Source organism: Rattus norvegicus, chromosome 15 (assembly GCF_021556685.1).
Source record: "Rattus norvegicus strain SHRSP/BbbUtx chromosome 15, alternate assembly SHRSP_T2T, whole genome shotgun sequence".
Classification (NCBI taxonomy): domain Eukaryota; kingdom Metazoa; phylum Chordata; class Mammalia; order Rodentia; family Muridae; genus Rattus; species Rattus norvegicus.
In genome coordinates, this window is record NC_141548.1 from 59,814,358 (window position 1) to 59,841,957 (window position 27,600).

General features: G+C 42.5%; 1 protein-coding gene across 13 annotated transcripts in view; it reads right to left on the minus strand.

Annotated features, from left to right (window-relative positions):
- Positions 1-4,341: 4,341 nt before the first annotated feature.
- Dgkh (diacylglycerol kinase, eta) overlaps positions 4,342-27,600 on the minus strand; it is a 169,521-nt gene continuing 146,262 nt past the window's right edge. For 4 of the 13 annotated variants that reach the window (XM_087586208.1, XM_087586206.1, XM_087586213.1 and 1 more), the window contains 5 exons: positions 26,697-26,789; positions 23,908-24,027; positions 23,043-23,151; positions 21,602-21,732; positions 11,724-16,154 (listed from right to left, as the gene is read on the minus strand). In XM_087586208.1, coding sequence (XP_087442334.1) covers positions 16,068-16,154; positions 21,602-21,732; positions 23,043-23,151; positions 23,908-24,027; positions 26,697-26,789 — 540 coding nt within the window. In that variant the 3' untranslated portion in view covers positions 11,724-16,067. 13 annotated transcript variants of the gene reach the window in all.

Consider the following 27,600-nt stretch of genomic DNA (forward strand, 5'->3'; position numbering starts at 1 on the left):
GCGGTAATCACTTTCAAATCAGCAGATTGGCCTTAACAACTCGATTTCCAGTTGGAACCGCATAGTTCATCAAACCACAATTAAGCTAATGAGAGCGTTACGTAGTAGTGGGGTTTTGTCAGTTGAAGATCTGTCATTCTGGGGTAAGGAGCCTTTATCCAGTTCAGCCTTGAGATGCTAACTATTCTTACTGTCAGTGAGGCTTCTCTCCTTTCATCAGTAATGAACAGTTTACGATCAGGCTAGGTTCCCTTCCAGATTTCTTGTGGATATTACTGGTGAGACTGCACCGTGCTCTGAACCTCGCAGTCCGTATACCCCAGATTCTTAATATTCTTCTCACGATTCTGAGGAACGTGCTTTCAATTTCATGGATGCTACTGCTCTACTACTGACTTATATTCCCATCCACCTTTTCACTTAAAATAATTGTTTTTTTTTTTTTAAGATAAGGTCTAAGTGACCCATGCTGGTTTTGAACTCACTCTGCAGCCAAATCAGGCCTCAAACTTGTGACCCTCCAGCATCTGTCCCCCAAGTAATTTATATGCATACATAAAAGCAATGTGCACATGAGGTTTATTATCAATGTTTAACAAAGCAGCACTTCTGTATGTGGTGTGTGTGCGCACGTGAATACAGGTGAATACAGGTACTCCTGTACGCGTGCATGGCTGCATGGAGGTCAAAGGTCAACTCTGAGTTCTGTTCCCCAGCTGCCCACCTTGTCTTTTGAGACAGAGCCTCTCATTTGAATGAAGCCTTCACAATTAGGTTAGACAGGCTGGCCAGTGATGGGGATCCTCCTGTCTCTACCTCCCAGTGATGAATTACAAGCAAGAAGCCCTACACCTGGCTTCTTTAATGTGAGGGCCTGAGGATTAAACCCGGGTATTGATGTACCTTACTGACTGAGGCATCGCTCTAGCTCAGAAATATTTTTTTGCTGGTACCAATAAAATAACAAAACCTTCAAATATTACATGGTTATGACTTGTGTGACTCTTGATACAATATCTCTCCCTTGTGGCCTTAACCGGTGACACTGGCGTGTGGCAACAGGGATTTAAGCAGGACAGTGGATTGCATCAGGGTGGAACTAGGTAGAGAACAAGGTCTACCCACCAGTGCCAGTCTCTCAAAGGACAGTGTCCACTTTCATTAAAAACACCGATGGTAAGGAAGTGTCAACGTCCTGGCGTGAGGATATCCAAATGGAGCTAATGCTAAGCTCGTGGTGTTTTGCACACTCATTGTAGATCTAATGGCAGAAACAAAAACTTGCTGCACTCTGCTAGGATGCTACTGGGTTTCTGCTTTATTTTTGTTGTAGCCTCTTTTCCTTACGGCTGGCACCAGCCTTGCAGCCATGACATCATGCAGCCATTGTCAGATTTTGTGACTGTACCCGTGGTGGCACCAGGTGAAACGGACGCCGGTTCCAGAGCAAGGAAAGACCCTAGAGCATTCGAATGGCTCTCGATGCTCTCGTCGGGAATATCAGCGCTAGTTAAATTTCCTGGCAAAAATCCCCAAGCTCTGGCCTCAGAAGCCATTAGCTCTGAAAGCAGACACTGGGTCTGGTGATTATGTGAGACTTGGAGCTACACAAACAGATTGAATTTGTATGTAGGACAACGTGATTTGCGTTTGGAAGAGGTCTGATGTAATGATTCAGAAAGTCCATCAGAATCAGACAATGCCATGGGATCCTTACATAGACGCACAGAAGCGTTGGCTATCATGGTTTATTTTGAGAGGGATACTACACTACTCTTTTGGAGTTTAAGTTGTAGTTAGGATGCATATCTTGTGTTTCTATATGATCAACTGTAAAAAATGAAAGGGACCTAAGATTATTTGGTCCTTTGACTTGACATAATCATTTCCAATTTATTCAGCTAATAAATATGTGTTGAGCACTGTTGTACACATTTGGATATAGAGAGGAAATGGTTCTCTTCCCTGTATTTCCATGGGTGCCATAATGGCTAATCTTGGTTATGACTTTGGCACAGTTGAAAAAAGAAAATCTCAGCTGAAGAATTACCCAGTCATGCTGGCCTCTGGGCATGTCTGAGACATTTTCTTGATTGCTAATTGATGTGCCCACTGTGGGCAGTACCATACCTAGGCAGGGGGCGCCTAGGCAGTGTAATAAACGGCTGGGAAACAAACCCGTGAGCAGCTTTCTTCCACAGCCCCCTCCCTGACTTCCTTCAGTGAGGGACTGGAACCGGAAGCAGAATCGGATGAGCTAATTCCCTCTTCCCCAAATTGTTTTGGTAAGTTTTGTGTCACAGCATGGGAAAACAAACTAGAACAGGTTCCAGGCAGTTGCCAGGTAGTGCTGCATTCCTGTCTCTTAGGAAACCTTTCCCCATGACGTATCAGGCCTTCAGACAGCACGGTGTTTTCCATCGGTCTCATTGTTCTCATTTCTAAGCCTGCTTTCCCATGATGATCCCTTCCAGATTCGAACAGTTCTCTCCTCCACCTTTATCCCCTCTGGTTTGACCCCACTCTCAACTACCCATAGTCTATATTCTCAGCTACGAATCCTGTTCCCCCAACTATTCCTCCTGGGCACAGAGCCTTGTGAATGAGGTGGAAACCAGGTTATCCTAAGGAAAAGTGCATCTTTAGGCTTACTGACCACATAGGGGAGCTCTTCCAGTCTCGACTTCAAACATGCCTTGTAACCACTGCTCTGCAGTCCTGAGCCTGAGGCTCTACAAACAACTTCCCTTCCTTGCCTCTTCCCTTTCAGTCCACAGCAGCCTGAGACTGGGCAGCAGCAGTAAGGATTTCTTGTCTGCCAGGCTTTTGTCAGCATCCTAACTGTGGGCTCTGATTCTCACTGAGTAACAGTGTGGCCTCTGATTCTGACTGAGGCATTGGGTCCATTTTCTAATCTCTCTGGGTCAAACTCTGAGGGACTCACTTTCTGTGTTCACAAAGCTTTTTTTGTTTTGTTTTGTTTTTTTGTTTTGTTTTGTTTTTTTAGGACAACTTCCTTCTCTCTAACGACTTTAGCTCACCAGAGATTGGCCTTCATATCTGCATTTCCTTTCAGAGATTCTCCCCAGTATTATGTTTGCTGTGGACATCCTACCCACCGCCACTTAATAAACTCTTGTGAAAACCAACCCAGACTTCTGGGTTCATGCTCCTCATCTACAGCCAACCTCCAAGCCCAGGCCATAACTATGGAGTATTCGTCATTGTTCCCTCCTTTCTATCTCATTAACATTGCCCTCGGTACCCTCTGCCTGCCTGCCCTGTCTTCGGCCCCTTTCACGTTCATCTATGTCCATGCACACGTACTCCACGTTCACCTTCTGCTGCCCCCTGCAGGTAGGTCCTAGTCACACTGCACCATCTTCCCACTGTGCTGTTCTGCTCTCTTTTTAAGTCTTTGTTTCTCTCTGTTTGTGCAGTGTACACACAGACACACGTGCATGTGGAGGCCAGGCAAGGGTCCTGATGTACTCTTCCGGCGCTCTCCAGCTGTTTGAGTTACTCATCGTGAACTGGGTTCACATTTTCTCAGCAAGCCGGTGCCCCTGTCTTTGCCCTCCTCAGAGGTGGGATCTGAGGTATGGGCAGGATGCTCAGGCTTGCTATATGAGTGCTGGGACTTGAACTCTAGTCTCCCTGATTGGCAAGCAAGTGTTCTTATTGCCGAGGTATTTCTCTAGCTCCCATGCCGGGAACTTAAGTATTCTGTGGTAAACATCAAGGGCTTATTTCTCTTGGGGTAAACCAAATTGTTTTTAACATTAATAAATCTACCATATGGAATATTATCCATCAATAAAAAACTTAAGGAACAAAAAGACACACTGATATGTACACTGATCTTGATGTATCTGTGGCGGTGGTAGGAATCATACAAAGTCATGAACTGTGTAATTCCACTAATACTTGAAATAATGAAAGTTTTGCGATGGAGACAGATTATCAGTTGCCTGGAGTTGAAAAGTAGCTGAAGAAGACACAACGGGAAGGAACTGTGCTCGTGAATGAGCGTCGAGGGGAGCCTTGTGGGTGACCCCACTGCTGAGCATCTTGACTGTATGAGTACCAGCATCCTGGCTTTGACACCATGCACACTATTGCCAGGGTGTGTGCGGGAGTGGGAAGCGTGGTTAAAGATACTTTGTAGGGGCTGGGGATTTAGCTCACAGTGGTAGAGCGCTTACCTAGGAAGCGCAAGGCCCTGGGTTCGGTCCCCAGCTCCGAAAAAAAAGAACCAAAAAAAAAAAAAAAAAAAAGATACTTTGTATTTTCTCTTACAACCATTGCAACAATGTCCCTCCAGAAAGAGCGCAGACTTCACACCTTTCAATGCAGTCTTTTTATTTGAGAAGGTCAACCTGAAGGCAGTGCCCTTTGGGAAAGACGTCTCTCATCACCAGGTACATCAACCATTACTCTCAGCGAAGTACAAAAATACACACATCAGTGACTTCCTTACAATAAATACAGAGTCATGCATCCCACAAGAGAAGGCACCGAAACTGGTCACTTAGTAGTCATAGAAATTATTAGCTACATTAACAAAGCCACCCAAATTATCTGTACAAGGAAATGTAACAATATATTCCAAAGGTGAAAACACATTAAAACATCTTTAAAATAGTATGCAATAAATATCTCAGTCCTCATATAGATTTTTAAAAATTATGCCATTGTAAACAGCATGTAAACAAACAAAACTCACGTCTTATCATTATTAAAAGTAATTAGAGCCAAAGTCAGAACCTCTGCTCTGTCAGGTCCATTTCAATGGCAAGTGTGCTAAGCTGGGAAAAGTTTCACTCTTTTCTGTAGCAAACAGAGCCCACTGTGTAAGAAATAGGCAGACTTTATCTGCATCTTTCAGATATAAGTTTTTAGTTTCAAAACAGACTACCAAAACGTAGTAAATTCTTAGCTATAAATATGGCAAGACTAAATTAAAACTATCTTTTGCAATATAAAGAAGAGAAGGAGCTATGTTAGGTTTTTACCATGATAGTAACAGTTGGGAAATAAGTTCTGACTATGTTTATTGAGAAGTGAAATGAATGTCCTAGGTAGAAGGGCACAGCGCCCAGCCTTCCCTGCCCCCTTCTTTTGTGGAACATCTACAAAGTCAAACTAAGCATAAAAGCTATCAAGTTAAGACCTTTCTTCTGCTAAGAGATGTGTCTCTTATTTTATACGGTATTTTAGATGATGGGAAATAGTGATTTCAAAATATGCTTATTGAAATGTGAAAATACAAACCAGCAAATCCCTCCCTGAAAAGTTACTGACAGTAAAGACAGTTTATTTTTTCATTCTCAATAAAGGAAATCTATAGCCTACCTGTCAATGAATATTCAGAAGTCAGTATCATAACACAAATGTTTGCTGTGGCTCATCTACAGAGCAGACCCTTGTGGGACACATACACCCACTGTCACTAATGCTGAGATAACAGGTTTGCTCCCTGTCAAATGTCATTACTTCCTACCTAAACCATCAGGACATCTAAGGTAACGCCAACCCACTTCAACCAACTGCAAATGGAGCCTTCTGATCTCCAAAGCATCACTGTGTGACCTCCATCCTCTCCTGTGGGTTTGTGACGTTGCCTCATGTATTTTGCTTAAAATGTCATGAATTTCTGCCTTCCCAAAATAAACCTGAGATTTTTTTTCCTGTTCTATAAACCAGACACTTGCGTCCAGCACAGGCCCTCGTGCAGCAGAAGTAGCATGGCGTGGGGTTAACGAGGCACACTCTTGGTCAGCGATGGCCAGCACTGGGGCTGACATGAGAATATGAGAGTTGTGAGAATAACAGTGGGGTTGCTTCGTGGTGACTTAGATTTGGCTGGTGTGGAGGGCGTTGGGGTGGGAGGAGACATGGACGAAATAATCTGAGAGAAGAAACTGCTTTTGTTTGTCGTAAAAGACTCTCACAGACTTTAGAAAGATCAATTTGTGAACAAATGTAGAGTCCACCAGACAAGAGTCCTGTCTTATTTGACCCGTACCCTCAGCATCTAAGTGAGTTATCAAGGTTACAAAGTAGGAGGGAAAGTTTACCAAGTGCCTAGAAGAGGCACTTTAATTATTTAATTGACTGGTGTTCATCCAAGAGATGTAACTTAAAGAGCGCTGTGATAACTTTTACCATTATCTGGGGACATGGTAGAATGGCTTCAGAGAGTCGTAAAGGAAAACAGGCCCACAGGCAATAGCAAATTTTTAGTCACTATGTTTTAGAAGAGTAATGATAGTCACAGATCTTCCTACATTTCTAATATGACAAACATTAACAGTAAATGGCCCAAAATCATGCAAATTTCATCTGTGTCTTCTTGGGCAAATACTGTCTAAAAATTTCACCTTTATTACTGTTTTCTATTCCTTTCCAAGTCCATAATTAATATATATTTGTCTATGAAGACTGTAAGTAGTCAAGTGTATAGAACGGAAAGACAATCTGCAGGGCAGGTGTGTGATTTACAAGCAAGACTTTGTCAGAAATGTTGGAAATCATATCTCACTTTCAGAAACAAGAATTCCTATGTGACAGATATTCCTGATGTAAAGGAATGTGATTATTGGGTGAGGATCCTTGACAAAATAGTTGCTTTTGCCTGATGACTTCTGTTTGTTTGCACAGAAGACACGCATCCTTGCAAGCACAAGACTTTGAAGGCATTTTGAGTTTGAGACAGTATGAAAATAGAATTCAAAAACTTTTGCCAAAGTCCTATTATGTGCTAGCTATACTCTGGGACTACAGAACTAGTAAAAAATTCAGTGGGAGGTGTGTGTGTGTGTGTGTGTGTGTGTGTGTGTGTGTGTGTGTGTGTGTGTAACTGAATATGACACAAACAGAAAAACTTTGAATATACATGAAATGTGGAAGAAATACTGCCCTGAAAGTTATCATTGAGATGGATTTAACAACCAACAACAAAAGCACGCGGTAGGAAGGCTGAAGCTGAAGCATTACAGGTTGGAGGCCTCCCAACAGAGCATCACAGAAGGTTGAATGTGCACTGTTTCTTGGGTGAGCTGACCTGTACCAGGTCATTCTGCCAAGGTACTAAATCCCATGCTGGTGCTGCTCTGCACTCCTGGGTTAGAAAGGTTGACAGAGGGGAGAAGCAGGGCTAAAGGGAGGCAGAGCAGGCAGAGCTGGGCTGACGGATCAGTCCTTGCCTCCCCTGCTCTGTGCTGAATAAGCCATTCTGGAGGCAAAGGCCTATGGACACTGATCCACACTGCTAAGGGACAGGAAAGCCTACTCAGGATTTTTAGCAAAGAGAACACAAGGCAAATGTGTGTCTCCGTACTCGGGGATGTGAGAAAGCAAGTAGGAAATTGAGTTGCTGAGGAATTGGCAAAAGGACAGGAAAGAAAATGGCAAAGACTGAGCCAAGGCCGTGGGATTAACTTTACCACAGCCAAGGCAGCACAGAACTAAAGATGCCATTTGAACTGAGATGGTAAAAAAGGAAATACACAGCTGCATAAATAACAACAAAAAAACTATAAAAATTTTACTTCTGTAATCCAAAATCCATTAGGATGAACAGTTTTGTTTCATAGTTTAGGTTACAAATATCTTGTCAGAAAAACAGTGTCATAATCCCAGTGTTATCTTTTTGGTGGTTTTCCAAGTAAAAGTTGAGGGAACAAAACAATTATGGGTCCCAAGACCTTTCTCATTTGCACATCAAAACACTGGTGCCATTTAGCTGACATCCACAACAGGACAAGTGTTGAAGTTATAGCCAAAGTAGGGTCATCTCTATGGCAGGTTACTGTGGAAACGAATTCCTGGCAAAGTAATATCTGCAAGTCAATGTGCTTTATCATTCTAGAATAATCATTTACAGATCTGTCATCATGAAAGTTGTTGTTACGACCAACAACATGCTATAGTGGTATGTGGAAAAGGAATACAAGTTGGGGCTATCCTGGGCTACACGGTGAGTTTGAGGCCAGCCTGGGATATGACCATCAGTTAAGACCATATCTGCAAATAATACAAATAAGCTCAAAGCAAACAAAAGTCACACAGATGAATTCTAGCTTAGGATTTCTCCTTGTCACATGGTGTTTACCTTCCAGTGTTGGGGGAGGGGATGCCACAGGAGCTCTGAGTCATCAAGCTATGCTATAAGAACTGCCAGCTTTGACAAAGAACCCCTCAGAGCAGAAATCGTCTACCATGGCTTCTTCCCTGACTGGCTAAAACCAAAAGAATCAATTAGTGACTAGATCAAAACGTCATGTGACTATACGCTCACACTTCTTTCTCTTAGTCCACTGTGGCAAACAATCGGGATGACATCTGCTTGTTTCTCTGTGGGATGTCTTTGGAGGTGTGCTGCAACAACAGAATACTAGTCCAAGCCAGAGAATGTAGGGAAGAGGGAAAGCTCTGGATTAAAGATGCCACTGTGGACAGTGCTTAAACATCAAGATTGTCACATCCCAGGGGAAAGCTGGCAAGGAATCCTGTGGCTTTGCTTCTAAGTGACTGCTTTTCTGTGATGTCCCTTTTTGGGGCAGTTACTCTAAGGAAATATGTGAGGGCCTTGACTGAAAACTGTATTCATCTCATTAAAGTAGCCATTTAACATGAACACAGAAAACCTAAATAGGCAGATTCAGAGACTCAGGACCTACTCTGGGTAGATGTTACTCACTCAAACTCACTTCCATTTTGCTGTGGTTGGTTGTTTCTACTATTGCAATGTTAGAGTGAGCCAGGGCTTCCCGCTTGCAGAGTAAACACTCTATCACTGAGACACTTGCCTTCCACTTTTATTTCCAAATGCATTGTCCAGGGTTACCAGATTGGACCACTTCTTTTTCATGTTATAACTGGAATGCCTTTCTTTTAAACTAAAATGTCATTGGAAAAAAACATAGTAAACTTAGGTAGGGCTGATGATATCTGTCCTTTCTTATAGTAGAAAAAAATTTGATTACTTAAAACTGGCAGTGTTGGGCAACTCTTAGAGCTGGGGACCCAAGGCACCAAAATATATTAGTGTGTAGAGGACATAATGGGCCAGCGACAAGGTGTGCCCAAATGAGCCTCTTCAGATCCAAGAGGTGAGTGAAAAACAAGTATTGTCTCAAAGGAAAACATATCACACCCTTCAGGGCTCAGCTAACTCATGAAAATGTCTTTGGTGTTCATTGTATGGACTGAGTCATCTTTATGATGTCCTTTAAAGGAACCGTCTGAGTCCCCATGCCTAGATCCACCTGTCTGTTGTGTATTTGGAAAGCACAGACAGCTCTGCCCTGGGAATAAACATTTGCAGGGGCCTTTCTAAATGTCTAAGAGTTTAGCTCCCCAACCCTGGTGGCCTCCTTAATTGACCTGCAAATTTCTGCAGTAAAATGGCCTCCTCGGAGAATGAATTAGCTAACTTCTAGCTAGGACGTTAGACTTGACCAGTGGGAGCTTTCCAAGGTGCCCACCATATGATACATTTTACATGGGTTCAATCCTTCTGTAATACAAAGAGAAAAGGTGTTCAAACTCAAGTCTAGGGCCTTGCCAAACTGCTTCATGTTCCTGAAATATCTATATATTCTCACTTTTCCTATCCTCAATAAAAGCATCTACGACAGGGAAATAAATATGAAGCTGTCATTAAAAGCAAATTAATTTTTAATCTCCCGAATGGGTTTATGTGGCTCATGATTCACCTGCTGCTTACATCATAAAACAGAAGAAGAAAAACAGTTGGATTTAGGGATGAAAGCGAATTCTTTGCTCTGCAACGTTCAGTAGGATATTTGTTCCTTCCTTGAAAAACAAGTGATTTTTATTCTGCATGGCGTGTCGTGCAAATGCATTTTAAATGTTTAGGTTTTTAAATTTGAGTCAAGAATGCAAATGAAACAATGAGAAACTTAGCTAAACTTTCTGGTTACTTGACAGAAATAAGCAAAGGTTATCCACCGTGGGTTCCATTTGCAGTGTGCCCCAAAGCCAGGAAACGGGTTTCCGACGGAGACTCTGGGACATGGGCTCGATATCAGAGGTACTAGATTTGTTGTAGGGTTCAAGATTCAACGTTAGTCAGAATGCCAGACTGGCCAGTGCAACACAGACATGACTCCACCACAGTAATTAAAAACCCACCACAAGAAAAAAACGTACAGACTGAAGACATAACGTAGGCCGGGCAAAATACATCCTAACAGAGCTCTTAAACACATTGTCCATTTTAGCCTTTCTTTCTCCTTTGTGCCTTTTTAGATATAAAAATCACTTGGTAGAAAAGTTCCTATGACTGGTAACTGTAACTCAGTTACCTAAGACAGGAAAGAAAATACTTTTTTTCTCTCTTTTTTTTTCTTTTTCTTTTTTTTAAAGAAGGAGTACACTGGGCGTCTGTTTCACAGAAATGAGCATTTCAAGTATATAAGTCAACCATTAACAGAGCCATCACACTCCAGGCAACAGCAGTAAAAAGGAAAGGAGCTAGACTACGTATTCTGTATAAAGAGTACATTTCACAGCATAATAAATAAGGGGACTGATTTATACAGCCGTTCTAAGTAATACTGTCATGGGACAATGCTGACGTCAGAGAAAATCAAAAGTACAACTCTTTCCCCTAAAGCCACAAACTATACAAAGCTTCTGTATCTGCTTGTTATTAAGTATTTTTGCCTGCCAAGAGTCTTCAGACTCAAACACGTCTTGGCAAGCTTGAATAAGCAGCACGACGACTCTTTTGGTATAAAAAGGTAAGAAAGGCTGTAGTATGAAAATTAATAACACCAGTAGGAGAAAGCTGTTATACAAATAGAGATTTGTTTATACAAGTGACCTTTATCCCACCCGAAGAAAAAAGTCAACCTCATTTAATCGATGGTTTGAAAATAATTTTCATATTTACCAGCTCTAGATAAATATATTACTCCAATGTATTGGTCATCTTCAGTATATAAGATAGAACTCACAAGGCTGTGAGTGTTATAATCCCCAAACCTATTACAGAACGAGCTACCAGCACTGTTAGCAACCTTCAGCTGCATATGCAGGTAGTACTCAGATTGTAGAAATGGCTAAGCTGTGTGAGCAACACTACAATCAAACACTAAGGGTCACAAAACCTCCTTCTTCCTGGTTTGCTTATGTGTTGAACTGCATTATTCTACTTTGACAGCAGTTGAGCATGAAATGTCTTTATCTTAATGCATTTTAAATAAGTAACCCTGTTCTTTGATTCATTTACTTTTGAAATGTAGAGAATATGAAATGGCCAGACTATTTACACAGTCTTACACATGGGTAACTTGTAGCTAATAGGAAATATTTTTATGTGGATTTTTAAGTACTTTTTAGGCTATGGTTTGGTTTTTATTTTCCAACGAAAACTTGGAAGTGCAAAAAAATAGAAGTATATTAAATAATGTAAATATTACATTTTAAATTACATAAACGGAAGTAGGCTGCTCACTTATGATATATAATGTGGAGTCTATCATCTTAAGCATTGTTATTGAGTTAATGCAGTCTTGGTTTAACTTCTTTACCTGGAAATACTATACAAAAAGATAGGTACAGTCCAGCTGTCTTTAGCTCTTTGTTCTCTGCATCAACAAACCTTGATACATTCTCTTCTAACATAAATATGTCTAAACAAAACCTGGAAAACAATATAAAGAAAAATAATGTTTTGCTTATTATAAAAAAAAAAGCAAAAAAACAATTACCACCCTTGAAAAGTTCTAGTTGCTTCTTTGTGGAGGAATCCTATTGCTAAGGTATCACTACCAACGTGACAGATACTGTGACACAGATGTCACCTGAGGGACACCACAGCAGAAACAGGGGAGAGGAAGGTCTTGCTCCCCTTGGGGTGGGCAGGGAGAGAAGGGGAGACCAGGAAGCCACTAGCAAAGCAGTCCCACTGGACGGCGGTCCTTCTGAGGGTGCTTCGTCTCTATCTCCTTTATTCCCACCTGCACTGGGTAGAGTTTGAAAACTGCCATCTCTTTTAACCACCCATAAATCCCGCATCTAACAAACTTAGAGTTGTCAGACAGAGAATGTGTCCACTGAGGTTCGGGGTGGGGTGAGCAAGAGAGTCTCCGGAAGTTGGAGTTAAAGGGGGGATTGACTTTTACAGATAAATTAAAATTGATATCCCTAAAGAATTCACCCTTGGAAAATGAAGGTTCACAATGCACTCTGGCTCAGCTGCAGGTGTAAATGACTGACTTTAGGTGATGTATAGCCTATAATTTTTCAATTAGTAGCCTGTCAATTCATATAAAAAGTAAGATCTTATACATCAAAGAAGCTAGGAAGTTACATTTGGGTAATTTATAATAAAAATAATTAAGGGACAGATTCCTGACAATAAATCACTGGAAAAAGATCTCGGTATAGAATTCATTTGAATTTGGAGGCCAAGAAGATATTGCCGCTAGCAGTTATTTTTAAGGGATTATGAACCACATGCAAATCAAGAGAAGTTATCGTAAGATACAGAGATCCAAATCTAGCAAAAATATGCCTGCTTTCAGAGTTCAAGCGGCACACTCAGCTTTCTTACAATCATTCTGGTTCTTTTTTTTTTCCTTTTGCATACTTAATGACCCATTTAGTGTGCACGGGCCGCTACGTCCCTTCGAGCATGAAGTATGTCCACAGGACACTCTACTGATACAAGAAAATGAGAACATGCAAGTTGAAAGAGACTGCCTAATCTTTATCTCAGGACATGTTCTTCTGAAACGGTTGGCGTGAATTAAGTCATGAGCAACTGAGTAAGACCAAGCTAAGCCAAGTGTGGGATCAGGGAAGCTTAATGTCCCCAAGGGCTGGAGAGAGGCCCCAGGAATCCCTCACCAGGAGGAAGACTCCAGAAGCAGACAGGGAGTGAATATGAAGTTCTGCTTTTAAAGAATGTACCTTTAATTGTGTGGATGTGGGTGAGGACACCATGGCGGGAAGATGGAGGTCAGAGGACAGTCTGTAAGTGTCTCTCTCTCCACTTTTATACGGCATTTGGCATCAAACCTGTCGCCAGACCTGTTGAAACCATCTTGTCAGCTCCAACAGTCTACATTTTCATAAGCTCCCTGGTGACATTAATGCTGATTGATGGCCCATGGACCACATTTTGGTAGCAGGGATACTTGTTCACTGCTGTCAAACGAAATATTTTTGTAATGGTGGAAATAGTCTTCATTTGTGGTTACAGGGCATTCAAAATGTAGGCAGTGCAAGTGATAAACAGAATCTCTAGTAAGACTAAACTCCAATTTAATAGCCACAGGTGTACAGTGGCTAAGGTGCCAGACAGCACGGACATGGTCTGGACGTCCACTGCTGGCATCTTCTCAACCACTGCAATATCTCCATTTCAACTGTCCAGCAAAATGGAAATTTATCTAATCCCCTCCAACGTCTCGCCATGGGGTAACTGATGGAGGGAGATGAGCAGAGGTCAGTGAGTATGTGGGAGGACATGAATGAGAACTGTCTAGTCACTGGAGGACATCCGACTCTGTTCCCTTCCTGGAGTGGGGGGAGTGCTTTGGAGTAGAGAGACAGCTGCTGTCCCGTCGGGCGCCCACCTGAGCATCTCTCTCCTCTTAAGCGAGGATCAGAAACCAGCCCTCGGTACCCTGAATGTGGCTGGACCAAGCGAGTGGCAGGCAACTCGCACTTCCCTCATTCTGAAACCTCAACTAGGATAAGACAGCTTCTCCGTGACACTAGAGGAGATTGACGGAGTCTCTGGAGTCCACTGCTGGTAAGCAGGTGTCAGGGCTCGCTGGAGTCCAATCCAGACCCCTGTAGGCACGGACTAGAGAGGATGTTCACACTGGACAAACTCATTCGTCCAAACTGTCATCTTAAAGAATTTCCATCATCCCAAAGCCATTCCATTTAAATGTGTTTCCACAAGTCAGGATTTTACGGAATACATAAAAGGTGTTAGCAGGTACTGAAAAGATTGCCAAGCAAAAACAGCCAATCATTGTGCACCCCCAGGGCAGCAGCCATTAGAATGTTTTTCCTGTTGACAATGATGTATTTGGGGGGAGATGAAAACTCAATCATGTGTTTTATATTAATACACTCTTTATATACTGGAGTCCTCTCCCCACCCCCACCTCTTTTCTCTTGAACGTGATCTGGGCAGAGCTCTGGGATGATCTGGTTTCAGAGAAAATGTTGGCAAGGTTAACAGGCGTGAAGCTTAATATTGAAATTACTAAGGGACTGGTTTATTATCAGCTCAAAAGCCTTGATAGGAATTATCTTTGGAGAGCATCCATTGTGCACAACTTGGGTAAAATATAAGACATAGTTCTATGGCCAGGGACCCATTGGGTTTGTCTGTTGACCCCTTTGTTTCTGCCCTGCCATGGGTGGAACCAAGGCCCTTGTCTGTCCTAAGCAAGCCCTTTGCCACTGAACTTCATGTTGGGCCTTCATTTATTCTCAAGGTCTTTAAATTTTGTGATTTTTTTTCTAGCAAATACCCAAGTTAAAAGTTAAGATAAAACACTAAGCATTGGGCAAATGATTGTCTAAAAAGTACCAGGGATACTTTATCTCAAGATAATATGTCAGTAAGTGTGCACATCCAGGTAAAGGTGCATGACGTGTGTGCACATGAGTGGGTATGTTTACCTACTGAGCGCCTGCCAAGCAGATTATCAAAACCATCTCTGCTGGGTCAGCAACCCTGCCTGATTCCCTTATAGAACTTTCAAATGTTACAATTTATTTTTGGCATAAAATGACCAGAAAGCAAAGATTCCTCTGCTTTACTTTTTTGACATGTATACCTTTGGCTTTCAAATACTTGATAGTTCTATTGAGCCACAATGACACACAATGGTTTAGAAAAGGGGGAATATCTACCTGACAGACTATCCAAATGTGAGACAATACAAAAAGCCCTTAAGAAACAAAATGAAATTCCTTCCACCGGTGACTCCTGTCAATAATCACGTCAGCTAGTCCCCGGAACCCAGGGTAGGAATCTCAGCCGAGACCTTGGAAAATTCCTGGATGTCAAGTCTTAACAAGTTAAAGCAGAAACTCAAAATGGTTATTAAATTGAAATGAAAAAAAAAATGGGAACAAAATGTAGGAATTTGGGTTTGGAAAGTTGGAGTAAGTTTTTGTTAGGCAACCGAACATGTAAGCTTATGAAAATGCCCAATAATTCTCCATGTGCCCACACCTGTGGTTGGGACAGGCAATAACTTGGTTTGCATAAGATGTATATCATCTGTTGATCATGGCACAGAGGAACATTCACAGAGTCTTAGGTATGGGATATTTACTCAAAAGTGCCCTTAACCAACCAAAAAGTGCTTGGGTAGATGGGTGGTAATAAGTTAAATTTCATCATAATAGACGTTAAAGCTATTGAAATATTACAATAATATATATGACATGCAAGAAAAAAGAAAAACAACTCAGGCAAGGAACGCCGTGCATCAGATTTGCATCAGTCATAGTATGTGATGGGCTGGGCTCACCATATTCTTTGACCAGTGGATACTGGGAACGTCGGGGGGGGAAACTTAAAGCTCGACTCCTAGCTTCTTCCCCTAACCGGTGGCTTCTAGGGAGGAGCCATCGCCTTCGCCATGAAGCCTGTGAAGTTTCAGCTGCAATACGCACTGTCACTGGCCGCAGGTGCAGAGGACCCTCCTGTGGGCCCAGATCTAAGGGCACTGGACGATGGGTGGGCGGGCGAGCCCACCTTCTAGACAAGCAACCTCGTCTGATCCTTCTTCCACTACTGGGAGCATTTCTTAGCATGTCAGGTTTGCACAATGAGAACATGGCTTTGTGAAATGGTCTTTTTTTTGGCACAAAAAAATTATTTTTCTAATACCTCAAATCAAAACCTTCACCCACAGCAAAATATCAATCGGGAGAGGTGCTCCAGAGGTGCTTATCTGTGCAGTAAATCACAAGAACAGCCAGCAGCTTCCAAGAACTCTGTATTGAGTGGTGAGGACTTCGCTTCCCAGAAATAGCACCAGTATGATCACACCTCAGACCAAGTTGGGAGGGTTCCGTTCAAGCTCTTTAATTCCCTGGAGGATTCGCTTCATATGACCCACTTTCGGAATCCCCAGGTCCTGGAAAAAATAAGAGAAAACGATTAATAGAAAAGGAAAGAGAGAAAGAAAAACAATAGTAATAGAACAGAGGGAGAAAAAAAGACAAGTTTACCAATAAGCATTTCAACTGGTAATTTCCATAATTAGCATTTACTTCATTTTGTTAACATTTCACATTGATTGGCTCTGAAAATGACAGCTAGAAAACTAAGTTATTAAAACAAAAATACCATACTTAAAAATGACCAGTCAGTAAAAAGATACCATAGCCCATGCAAACCCCTCTTAAATATGATATTTACATGAATTATGAACAGCTAGGGAAAGTGTTCAAGCAAGAGTCAAAACTAATATAGTTTCTTCCTCTCTGTCTGTCTCTCTCTCTCTCTTTAAAAGATTGACTCTTTTGTGATCTGAGGCAAATGATGGAAGACAACCAGACTTTTAAGGCACAGGTTTTTATCATGACACATGTATGACACATGTGTGTGCATGAGCATGCGCTCACGTGCGCGCGCGCACACACACACACACACACACACACACACACACACACACTTTTCTTTCTTTTCTCTTTGTAGACAAGGCTCTACTATCTTGCTCAGCTTACTCTTGGACTTAGTGATCCTCCTGCCTCAGCGTCCCAACCTTTGGCATTATGTGCCACCACTCCCAGTTCTTGGGCTACATTAAAATCAAGCTTGAGTCCTGCTAGGCATGGTGGTACATGCCTGAAGTCCCAGGATTTTCTAGACAGGGGTTGGCGGATAACAATTTCAAGGTCATCTCTGGCTACATAGCAAGTTTGGGGCCAACCTAGACTACATGAGACCTAGGATTTGGGAAGAAAAAGAAGTAGAGTTTTATTAGAGGAAGATACCAGTGCCCACTACCTATAATTTAAAATTTAATTTATTTGTATTTGCATCAGGAGTCCTGATTTGATAAAAATATCTTATTAAGTTGTGTGTGTGTGTGTGTGTGTGTGTATGTGTGTGTGTGTGTGTACGTACATGAATGAGTCTGGCCATGCACATGCCACAGTGACCATGTGAAGTCCAGAGGTCTCCAACTTTTGGAAGTTGTTCTCTCCTTCCCCCTTTTGAGGCTCAGTCTCTCTTGCTGCTTCAGTTACTTTGCAGAGCATCTTAGGCTAGCTGGCCTTAGCCCTTAGTGCTTCTAAGTGATTCTCTTGTTTGTCTCTCCTATCTTGCTTGACACTCCCCCAAAAAGTTAACTACAAGATGACCAAAAGGAAATGTCCTAAGAAAGTTCACACAGTTCTACAGTGTAGGGACTGGATTTATTTTTGAAGTTAGAAGTGAAGCAGATCAAACTGATTTGAATTATACACATGAACACAGCACACACATTCTCTCTTACACTTTAGAGCATAAAGTGTAATAATATTAATAGTATTAATAGTAACCATTCTAAACCCTTCTAGAAAACCATTTTTCTATAGCCAGCTCAACTCAAGCTTGAGATACATTTAGGGCAACATTTTTATCACACTTAACTGACCCAGAAAAACAAATGTTCTCATATGCTATGTAGGTAAATGAAATTAGTCCTAAGGCTAGTTCACATTTCTTGGGTATGCGATGAATATCAAACTTGAGGCCAAGCCCCAATTCATGTCTGTTGCATAAATTTACAACACAAATGAGTGTTTTAATGGGACTGGAGAGTTGGCTCAGTGGCTAAGAGGGCTTGAGGCTTTGGAGAAGACACAAGTTCAGTTCCCAGCACCCATGTCAAGTGGATTATGTCTACCTGCCACTGCAGTTCCAGGACAGAAGACTTAATCTTTAGACTTTGCAATAAGACTCTGCTTATGGGATATATTTAAATACTATCTTATTTTAGGCCATGTAGACACTGCTTTCTCCAGAAGACAAACTTTATCTTTGATGTTCTGCACAGAATTACTGCTTTCGTACAGTGAGAGGAATGGTTTCTGGAGGGTAACCCACTCACGCTGGCTTCATAGCTACAGTCCCTTCACTCTGACCAAATCCAGGGTCTTCATGACTTCTAGTTGTTAGGTTATAATGAAATATTTGCTTTGACGTTTGATAGAGCTCTCATTTCAGCGGGCATCATATTCTTGTATCACTGTATACTTACTTTGGATGTATATGTGTTTGTGTATGTGTAGATGTATGTATGTAGACAGATGTGTGGTTTGTTCATGAATGTAGAGGCCATAGATCAACACGGAGTGCCTTTTTAACTTGCCCTCCGTCTTATTTCTGAGGTGGGGTTTCTCTGAGCCTGGGGATAATGGACTTGGCTAGATTCCTACCTACTCCCCATTTTCCCAGATCTATATTCTGATTTATTATGGTTATCATATTCCTTACAACTGAGGTTTTGTTTCTCTGGGTGAATAGACATAATTTTGCCAAAGATTCCTTTGTAGATATTGAGCTATCCTTCCAGCCACCCATATACAGCTTTCCGAGTGTGTGCAGGGCATCCCCCCACTATGCCTTCACCATCTTCCCCACTGGGTTCCAGCAGGGAAAGATCACATTAGAAATGGTTCTTAGCCAAGTTAGGCTGCCAGGTTGATATCTTCAGTTGTCCGGCAATCTCCCATGTTAAGGAAGGATGCTTAGGCTGAGCTGTGGGACAGAGAGCGGGGGATACTGAGACATAAGCCATGAGTACACATCCTCATGGTCAGAAACAGCATTTTTAAACAAGGAGGCCAAAGTGGATGGGCCATAGGCCAGTAAGGTGTAAGAGACAAGAGGGTGAGTAAACAGGCGGGGCCTCTGGACCTCCACATGGATAGAGAATGAGAAGCTTCCGGAAGGTCCTAAGCAGAAAAGTAATATACTTGAAGATGACAATCTATCATGGTGGTTCAATGTGGATGATAGGCTGGAGAGACAGAGGAACAGTGAGAAGACCAAAACAAAAACTACCGATCTTCCACGGAAAGGTGGGGTGTGGGGTGCAGCATAAAGGGAGGTCCTGGGAAGAACTGCAGAGCGATGATGGAGTGGAATCCACATGTAAGAGTTTGGCTAGAATGTCCAGATGGATCAGGATGGGACAGACGCTAAATCGGACTCTGGGTTTCTCCGCTTCCAGCACCTGAGGGGCTAGGGACATGGTTCAGTAAAATGCAGAGCTGGTGAGGAAACAGGGGAGGAGAGAGACAAAGATGAGAGTCCCTCCTGCGATACAGCAAGATCTATGCCCTTTGTGATGCCCAAGTGTCAGCAGCTGGTTGGTAACAGACTCTAGAGTTCACTAACAAGGTCAGGGTTAGAGACGACCGTGAGTCCCCGACATCTTCATAAACAGGAGCTGAAGCAGTGGGTGTGTGGGAGAAGACTCAGCAGCGGGTAACCCTTTCCCAGTGCACAGGAACTACGCTATGACAGTTCACACACAGGGAAGAAAGACGCAGTCCTCCAGCTTTGTGGTTTTGTGCTGCAGGAGGCTCCTTCTGTAAAAAATGGCCTCTCCCCATCACCCAAACCCTATTTTAGAACCAAAAGCGTTAAGTGTCGATACAGATTTCAAAAATGGCGATGGAGAGAATAGAACTGGCATGACAAACACAAAGAAAGCAAAAACCAAGCCAGGAAAACCTAATGAGGATGTTTAGCAAATCCTCCGCCATCTCCTTTCTTCTCATACTTTCTCTCTCTCCCCCACACCGGTCAGTCTAACTAATTTGGCTTCTGTGTGTGTGCACGAGTGTTAACATTTGGCAAATACTCACTACATTCAATGTGTGTGATGCACATATACACATCTGTGTTGAATATATAGCTGTATATGTATTCACATAGCATGAACATGTATGTACTATGTGAACATGTATGTACTATGTGTACTTTAAGACACACAAGTTCAGAACATGTATGGTGTGAGCCTCCAGAAACATGACACAGAGAATCTAGCATAATCCATTAGCCGGTAACTGGCTCTTCAATAAACAGTGCAACACACCCAGGTCACCAGGAGCTACACGAACACTAGTTACAATAAGGCACCGCAGTTCTGAGCATATGTCGTGTGTGTGCACATGTGTATGCGTTCGTTTCCAGTTTTGAAGTCAATCTTTCCTTTATGACTCTCTCATACTGTGCTTCTTGGGATGCATCAGTTAGGACTGACAGAATAAGTATTTTTTTTTATTATTATTCTCAGAGCTAACGATGTTTAGAGAGGGGCAGCATTCTCCTCTAGATCTGATAAATCACTGTGTAACTCTGTAAGGAGGATACGGACTTTACACTACCCATTACTTGGGCCAAGATCGCCACTAAACTACACAGCTGAAACAAGAGTCATGAGTGCACCGAAAGGTGAATTCTCGAACACTCTCTGTTGGAGAGGGATTGTGTCACCATGGTATTTATTGGAGTTGTGAAGTGGCAGCATACATAACCTGGCAAACTCCCTCTTTGCGTGTGTGTACCCGTGGAAGCCAGAGCTGATGTGTGAGCACTCATGAGCTTACGATCTGAGACAGGGTCTCTCACTAAGTTTAGAGATCATTGGCTAGACTGGCTGGCCAGAGAAGTCTTGGGAATCCTCCTGTCTCAACTCATCCCCAGTTCTGAGGTTTAAGACCCACGCGCCTGGCTGCTGTTGCTGTTGTTGTTGCTGTTGTTTGCATGAGTGCTGTGACTGACCTCAGGTTCCCAGGCTTGGGCAGCAGGGCTTAGTGACCGAGACATCTCTCTAGGTCCTATGATTCTCCTTAAACCCGGGACAGAATAATCCCGATTTCACTATTCTACTGCTGAGTCTTACACAAAGACTGACATGGAATTGCTGCACGTCACCAGTGAAGGTTTCCTGCGCTGGCATACATGTCAGAGAAAGCAGCTATGCATATTTTCAGCCCCATTTACTAAGAAAATGAAGCATTTCCTTTTGAGAGTAATAAGATACCAACGATGTGCCGTGGAAGGAAGTTTTGACATACTGTCTAGTTATTCATGTGATCTCTAAAGTACAGCTTAGAAACACAGCAAAATCATCTAAATTATCGCCGTTGTCTCATCTACAATTCCATATTGTACTTTACATTAATTTTTAGTTAGCTTTATACTCCATTCATTTTTAGTCTTTCCCAACAACAGTCATTGCCATCCATGCGGCTGCAACACAATGAGGTGGTAGAAAGGTGGCCCCACTTGAAGATGTTAGGACAGGAACAGCCACACCAATGGATACAGAGAGAAGTTACGAGGTGCATGCTGTGCTTCTGCTGTGAGAGCCAGAGAGTGGTCCTGACAGGAAAATACTGCTGACATTCTCATTGCAAAAGCACACAAGCATGGCAGACTGTAATATAATTGTGAGAGATGACTGTGCATTTGCAGAACACAAGCCAAGCCGAAAGCACGTGACAGGGGACTCACAGGAGAAAAGATTCTGTACTGCAAGAAAATTTTCAAAAGCCAGAGAGAAGCGCAAAATAAAAATACCTTAAGATCTCGTCTTTCCAGATGCAAAAGTTCAGCCCCTCTGACGTCATGACGGATGAAGATTTCTTTGTACTCTCCCAAATTGAGCAGATCCAGCCAAGCAGCAACTTCCTCTGTGCCCCAATTCTGGACTACCAAAGTTAAGAGCAAAACCCCCTTAATGTCTACATGCGTGATGCGTCACAAAGCAAAGGTCAGCCAGAAGACCGAGACAGACAGCAATGGGCGCTAGCAAAGGGACAGTGAAAGCGGATGCAGGTTACGGACTGCCAACAAGGTATGGCTAAACAAAGATGGGTGCCACCTGCACCCTTGACTTCAGCCATAGTCCAGCTTCTCATCAAAAAACCACACAATGTGCGTCAGGGCATTGACTTTGCACCACTAGCTTCCAGGATGCAAACATCAGGATGAGCCCTGAAACCTTAAGACTGCAGGTGGAAGTGTTTCCTTAGGAACGGACTACAAACGCTACAGTTAGAGTCTGATCTGGGCTACTTGGTTTTACCACTGATCTGCTTAAATGTCTTCATTACATCAGTGTCATTAAAAAACTGTTCAGGCAGCTGCCCAAGACTAGCTGGGCTATGCTACTTTTTTAATGTGGATAACTGTTCTTTCAAATCTTTCATCCAAAAACCTATCTTTCCCCCACTGTGTTTGGTGTTTAAACATGTCTCAGTAACTATTCCTATGGATGTAAGATTTTATATCACTGCTTATAAACAACACAGAGCTAACTCAGAAAGAATTTATAAAATTCTCTTAAGAACGTATGAAATTCTTCTAAGAATTTATACAGTGATTTCATTATGAAAGGCGGATCTAGACACAGAACCCCCAAGGTACTGAGTGCAGACAGCAGAAAGTCAGCCTCTAAGGGATGGAGCCTGGGAAAGCAGCGGGGTACAGAAGTCCCCGTCTTTGCTGAGAATGTCAGTAGCACACACTCTGGCATTATCAAAGGGTGGACGGTGTCCTTAAAACAGGAATAAAGGGATTTTGGATCTCCAGTAAAAACATATATTTAGCAAGCTGAGTAAAAGAAAGTAAGTCTATGCTCCCCTTATCAAAGCCATCTGGATTTTTAAGTCTGAGAAGAAACTGAAGTTATACACTAATGCCTGGAGCACATTGAGACGATAAAGGCCCCTTTGAATGGACACATTGACTCAAGTAGACAGAACAGATGGCCTCCTCTTCTCCATCCATTTGTAGCCGCTGATTCTCTCCAATAACTGGACGTGTTGGCTATGGCATGACTTGCATGGTTCAATGTGCCATCGAAACCATTTTAAAGTCTACAGTTCAATGGTATGTAGTCTATTTACAATGCTAGGAAATGCTCACTCTACCTAGTTCTAGAATATTCCTCTGCCTTCACCAATAACTTTTGGCAAGTTACACCCCCACCCCAACCCCGCACCGTGGGACCACCTACCAGGCTGTAAACTTGTTTTCTGTTTCTGAGCCTTTTCCTTTTTAAACTTTGGCACTATGCGAAAGACTGTGCTTTTGTTGTTTCTTTTGGTGCAATCCATAGGAGGCTCCTGCAAAATTCAAGCAAAAACAAAACAAAACAAAAACAAAAACAAAACAACACTCTGTTAGCAAGTATAAACTAAGAATGGTGTCCTAATTAGGGCTTCTATTACTGTGATGAAAGACCATGACCAAAAGTAACACAAAGAAAAAAGGATTAAGTTTCAGCTCACACTTCCCCATTATAGTCCATCGCTGAGAAAAGGGAGGCAGGAGCTGATGCAGAGGCCACAGAGGGGTGCTGCTCCCTGGCTTGCTTCCTAGGGCGTAACTCAGCCTGCTTCCTTACAGAACCCAGACCACCAGCCCAGGACTGGCCTTACACAAGGGGCTGAGCCTTTCCGCATCAAACACTAATAAGGAAAATGCCTTACAGGCTTCCTTACAGGCTTCCTTACGGGCTTCCTTACGGGCTTCCTTACGGGCTTCCTTACGGGCTTCCTTACGGGCTTCCTTACGGGCTTCCTTACGGGCTTCCTTACGGGCTTCCTTACAGGTGTATTTCTTAACTGAGGTTCCCTCTTCCCAAACAACTCTAGCTTGTACCTAGCTGACATCAAACTGGCCAGCACAAATGGGTTTTGAATACTGAACATGTCCTACTCTACTAAATGCCCATGTTCACAAAAAGGCCCTTTCTCTCTTAATGACAAAACATTTCAAAGAAGTATTCAAACTTCATTTCCCGGAAATGTCTCTATTCAAAGGTAAGTTCAAACTCAAAAGTCTTACTGTCCACATCCGATAGTCTGGACTTGACGTACCTCGTCCTCATTGGGGCGGAGGATGTAATACAGCCAGGGGATCTCGGTTAACTTCCGCAGCTCCATCTCCACAGAGTGTAAGGCACTGGACACCCGCTCTTCATGAGGAGATTCCAAGTGCTAGTCACCAGCAGGGGAGAAAGCCAAACAAACGGAGACTCAGCGACCAACTTCATACGGGGCCACTTTGAGCATCTTCCCTTCTGATAAAAAGTGGTTGCTTTTGTCCTAACTCCTAATCCCAAAGTTGAAATCTGTAACTGGTGTGCCTGAACAATTTCCCCTCCAAAACTACTGTGCTCAGTGTTTCTTGGCCCTCACTCCCATCCTTTTCCCACTCTAACTGCACCTTCACTGCTCCAAAGCAAATAAATATCTGTCAACCATCACACTTATCAAAATTCTTCTGACTCACAGACTTGTTCCATGAACAAAAAACAGTTTTAAAAACTAATCATAATCAAATACCTATGATATAAAAAGCACACATACAAACACACACACACACGCACACACACATGTACACACACATACACACACAGACACATGCACACATACACACACATACACATACACACACACGCAAACATGCACACACACACACACACACACACACACACACACGTACATATCCTGGCAAATCAAAAAAGTAAGTTTTAGGAAAAAATGAATCTCTGAAACTTTTACGATGAAGAACTATTATGAAAACCAGGAGAGTCAAAGGGCTACTAATGTGGAGCTGATGCGGCTCCTTCAAAGAGAATATAACTGTCATTAAACCCATTTTCGGCACATTTGAGGTAGTCACTACAATACGCAGAGTTGGAAGAGAGTCGGTGAGATGCTAGTCGTGGCGTGGTTTCTAACTATACCCATTTAGGAAGGGTAACTGACCTCAGGCACCTTCGTTCCCTGTTAGCGCAGGGTGACGAGAGTATTTCCGAGAATTCGTTCAACTACTCCATCTCCTTCTAGACTATTTTCAACCCCACAGTGCCAGCACTGATGTTCGCAGAATCTTAGGAAGTCCTGAGATTATCGTTATTGTCTATTTTAAGCATCTTTTTGTTGTAGATTTCCTGTGATATTTAAAGTATCTACTCCCAGTATTTAATAAAAATAAGATTTTCCACCCTATCACAAGACATTTACCATTTTCTTTTAATATAAGAATATCTGACAAAGTTGATTAGATTGTATTTCACAACTGTTCTGGAAGTAAAATGACAAACTTCAGTGCTCTCAAGTATAATAAGTTATTATCATATCATTATTGTTAAGACTTTGGGTAAAATTTACCGGGACATCTTTGACACCAAACATCTATATTTGAGGATCACAGAGGATTAGAAATGGAGGGGAAAGTTCTTATGTTTTCATATAATATAATCACTAAATATAATATATCTTGGTGTAAAGGACAAAGTTATGCTTCTATTTCTTATCATAAATGACCTTAAAAGTCTTTCAAGTGACGCGAAAAACAGACATCTTAATTTGAAACCTGGATCCTTGGTCACAGCCCACAGGATTTCTGGTGGGTTTATTTGGAAAAGCAATAGAAGATTCTGGTTAACAAAAACAGTATCAGCAATGGCCAGGGCGGGGTCTCCATGGATCCTACCAACAAGTAACCAAGACTTCTCCCTACTAGTTCTGCATTGCCGGAGTGGACATGGCCACCCTGTGGCCCAGGAAGCTGTGTTTCAGTTCCCTGGGAAGTGGTGAAGAGAACTGGACCAACAGAGCCTCTGCGTGTCTTAAGCAGAAAGGAGACTTGGGTGGTGGCATCCTGCTGGACCACAGTTACAACCCAGCAGGAAGTCCAAGCTCCACTTCCCCAACCCAGGACCTCAAACACCACGTCGGTAATGACTTATATACTTTTACGTCGGTTTGCACTTGCCCAAACAGATGCGACTGCTATGACAAGAGATGCTTTGTGATCATTCAGAGAGACACACGGAGAGGGAAGACAGCTAACGTCTGAGGCCTTCCACATGCCCAGCCTCAGGCGGTCACAGGATTCAGTATCAGAACACTCAAAACCAGTTCAGGTGCTCTTACAGAAAGGGCTGTATTGTTGTTCCAGGCCTGTGGGCTTCAGCCAGATTCACACTTTCTTACACGTGATGTCTCCTAAGTTGTGCATGTGTGAGTAGCTGAGGAACGGCTGCTATACCTATGTCACTCAAATCTCTCTAAGCAGAGAGAGGGATGGTGTGAGAAGATGGCGGCCTCAAGTTAGCTCTAGGTTAGCATTGCTTTCCTGAAGGCAAAAGTCTGACCGAAAGGAAGGTCCAAGGATGGAGGTCAGAGGTCAGCAATACACTTCCACTAATGAAGCAGGGCTCAGATCCTTAGGCCACCATCTGGGCTACTGTCAGCGTGAGCTTCCGGGTGTCAACTTGAACCTAGAGTCACATGGGAAAAGGGGGCTCAGCTGAGGAGTTCCCTTCATCAGATTGGCCTGTGGCATGTCTGTAGGGCATTTTCTTAATTGCTAATTAAAGAAGGAGGGCACAGCCCTGGGGGGCAGTACCGTGCACAGGCAGCTGGCTCTGAGCTGTTGAAGTTGAGCATGGTAGCAAGCCACTAAGCAGAGTCCTCTGCGGTCTCTGCTTCACTTACTGCCTCCGGGACCCTGCCCTGACTTCCCTCAGTGATGGGGTGTGACCTGGGCTTTGTAAGATGAAGCAATGCCTTTCCTCTCTAATTTGCTTTTGGCCACAGTGAATCACAGGCAAAGAAGCAAACTAGAACAGCCACCAATCATTTCTTTTTCTTACCAAAGGAACCCTGCCAACTAGCAAAGACTCTGTTTCATTATAGAGCGCCTTGACGTTGATGGCTATTTCAGTGGCAGTATCTCGCGTAAGACTCTAGAAGAGAATAACAAAGATATAGGTTTCCACATTAAGTTAAATCCCCCCCACCAATAGATTCTGTAAATTGTATTCTTATCATAACCGATTTTCAAAAAAATACCAAAATTCTATAACAGATTCAAAATTTTGCACACAGGTTTGTTAATAAGGTTATCTGTTAAGTAATAAATCACAGAATCAACAGAATGAACTAAAATATGTGTGTGTGTGTGTGTGTGTGTATACATTATATATATACATATATATATTTACTTAGGATCACATCTCCAATCTACAAGTTCACATATGCTAGAACCAGTATTGCTATAAAAGTTAAAAAAACTCATGCCTTGAAGGAAGATATTATCCAATTACACAGGCAAAAGTCTTTGCATATTATGGGTTTGAACTGTGGAGTTATGCATATTTTTGTAGACTTTTGACAATTTGAAAACTCTCGAAGATGGATTACATAGCTAAGAGATATCTGACAAAATTAAGGAAAAGTTCAGTAGGTCATAAATAGTAAAATACAGGCAACAGATTAAACAATCAAAACCTGGGAGGTGTTCATCAGTTAAGGGCACTGCTGCTCTTACAGGACCTGAGTTCAGTTCCTTAGCACGATGCCAGGTGGCTCACAACCACGGGACTCTACCTCCATGAAGTTCAAGGCCCTCTTCTGGCCTCCTGGGGTGATACCTGCAGTCCCCTGCATATATCCCAGCAGACACATGAACACATAGATGCGCACACACACACACACACACACACATAGAGAGTTAAAAACAGAATAAATCCCTGCATGCACAAACATAGTGTCACT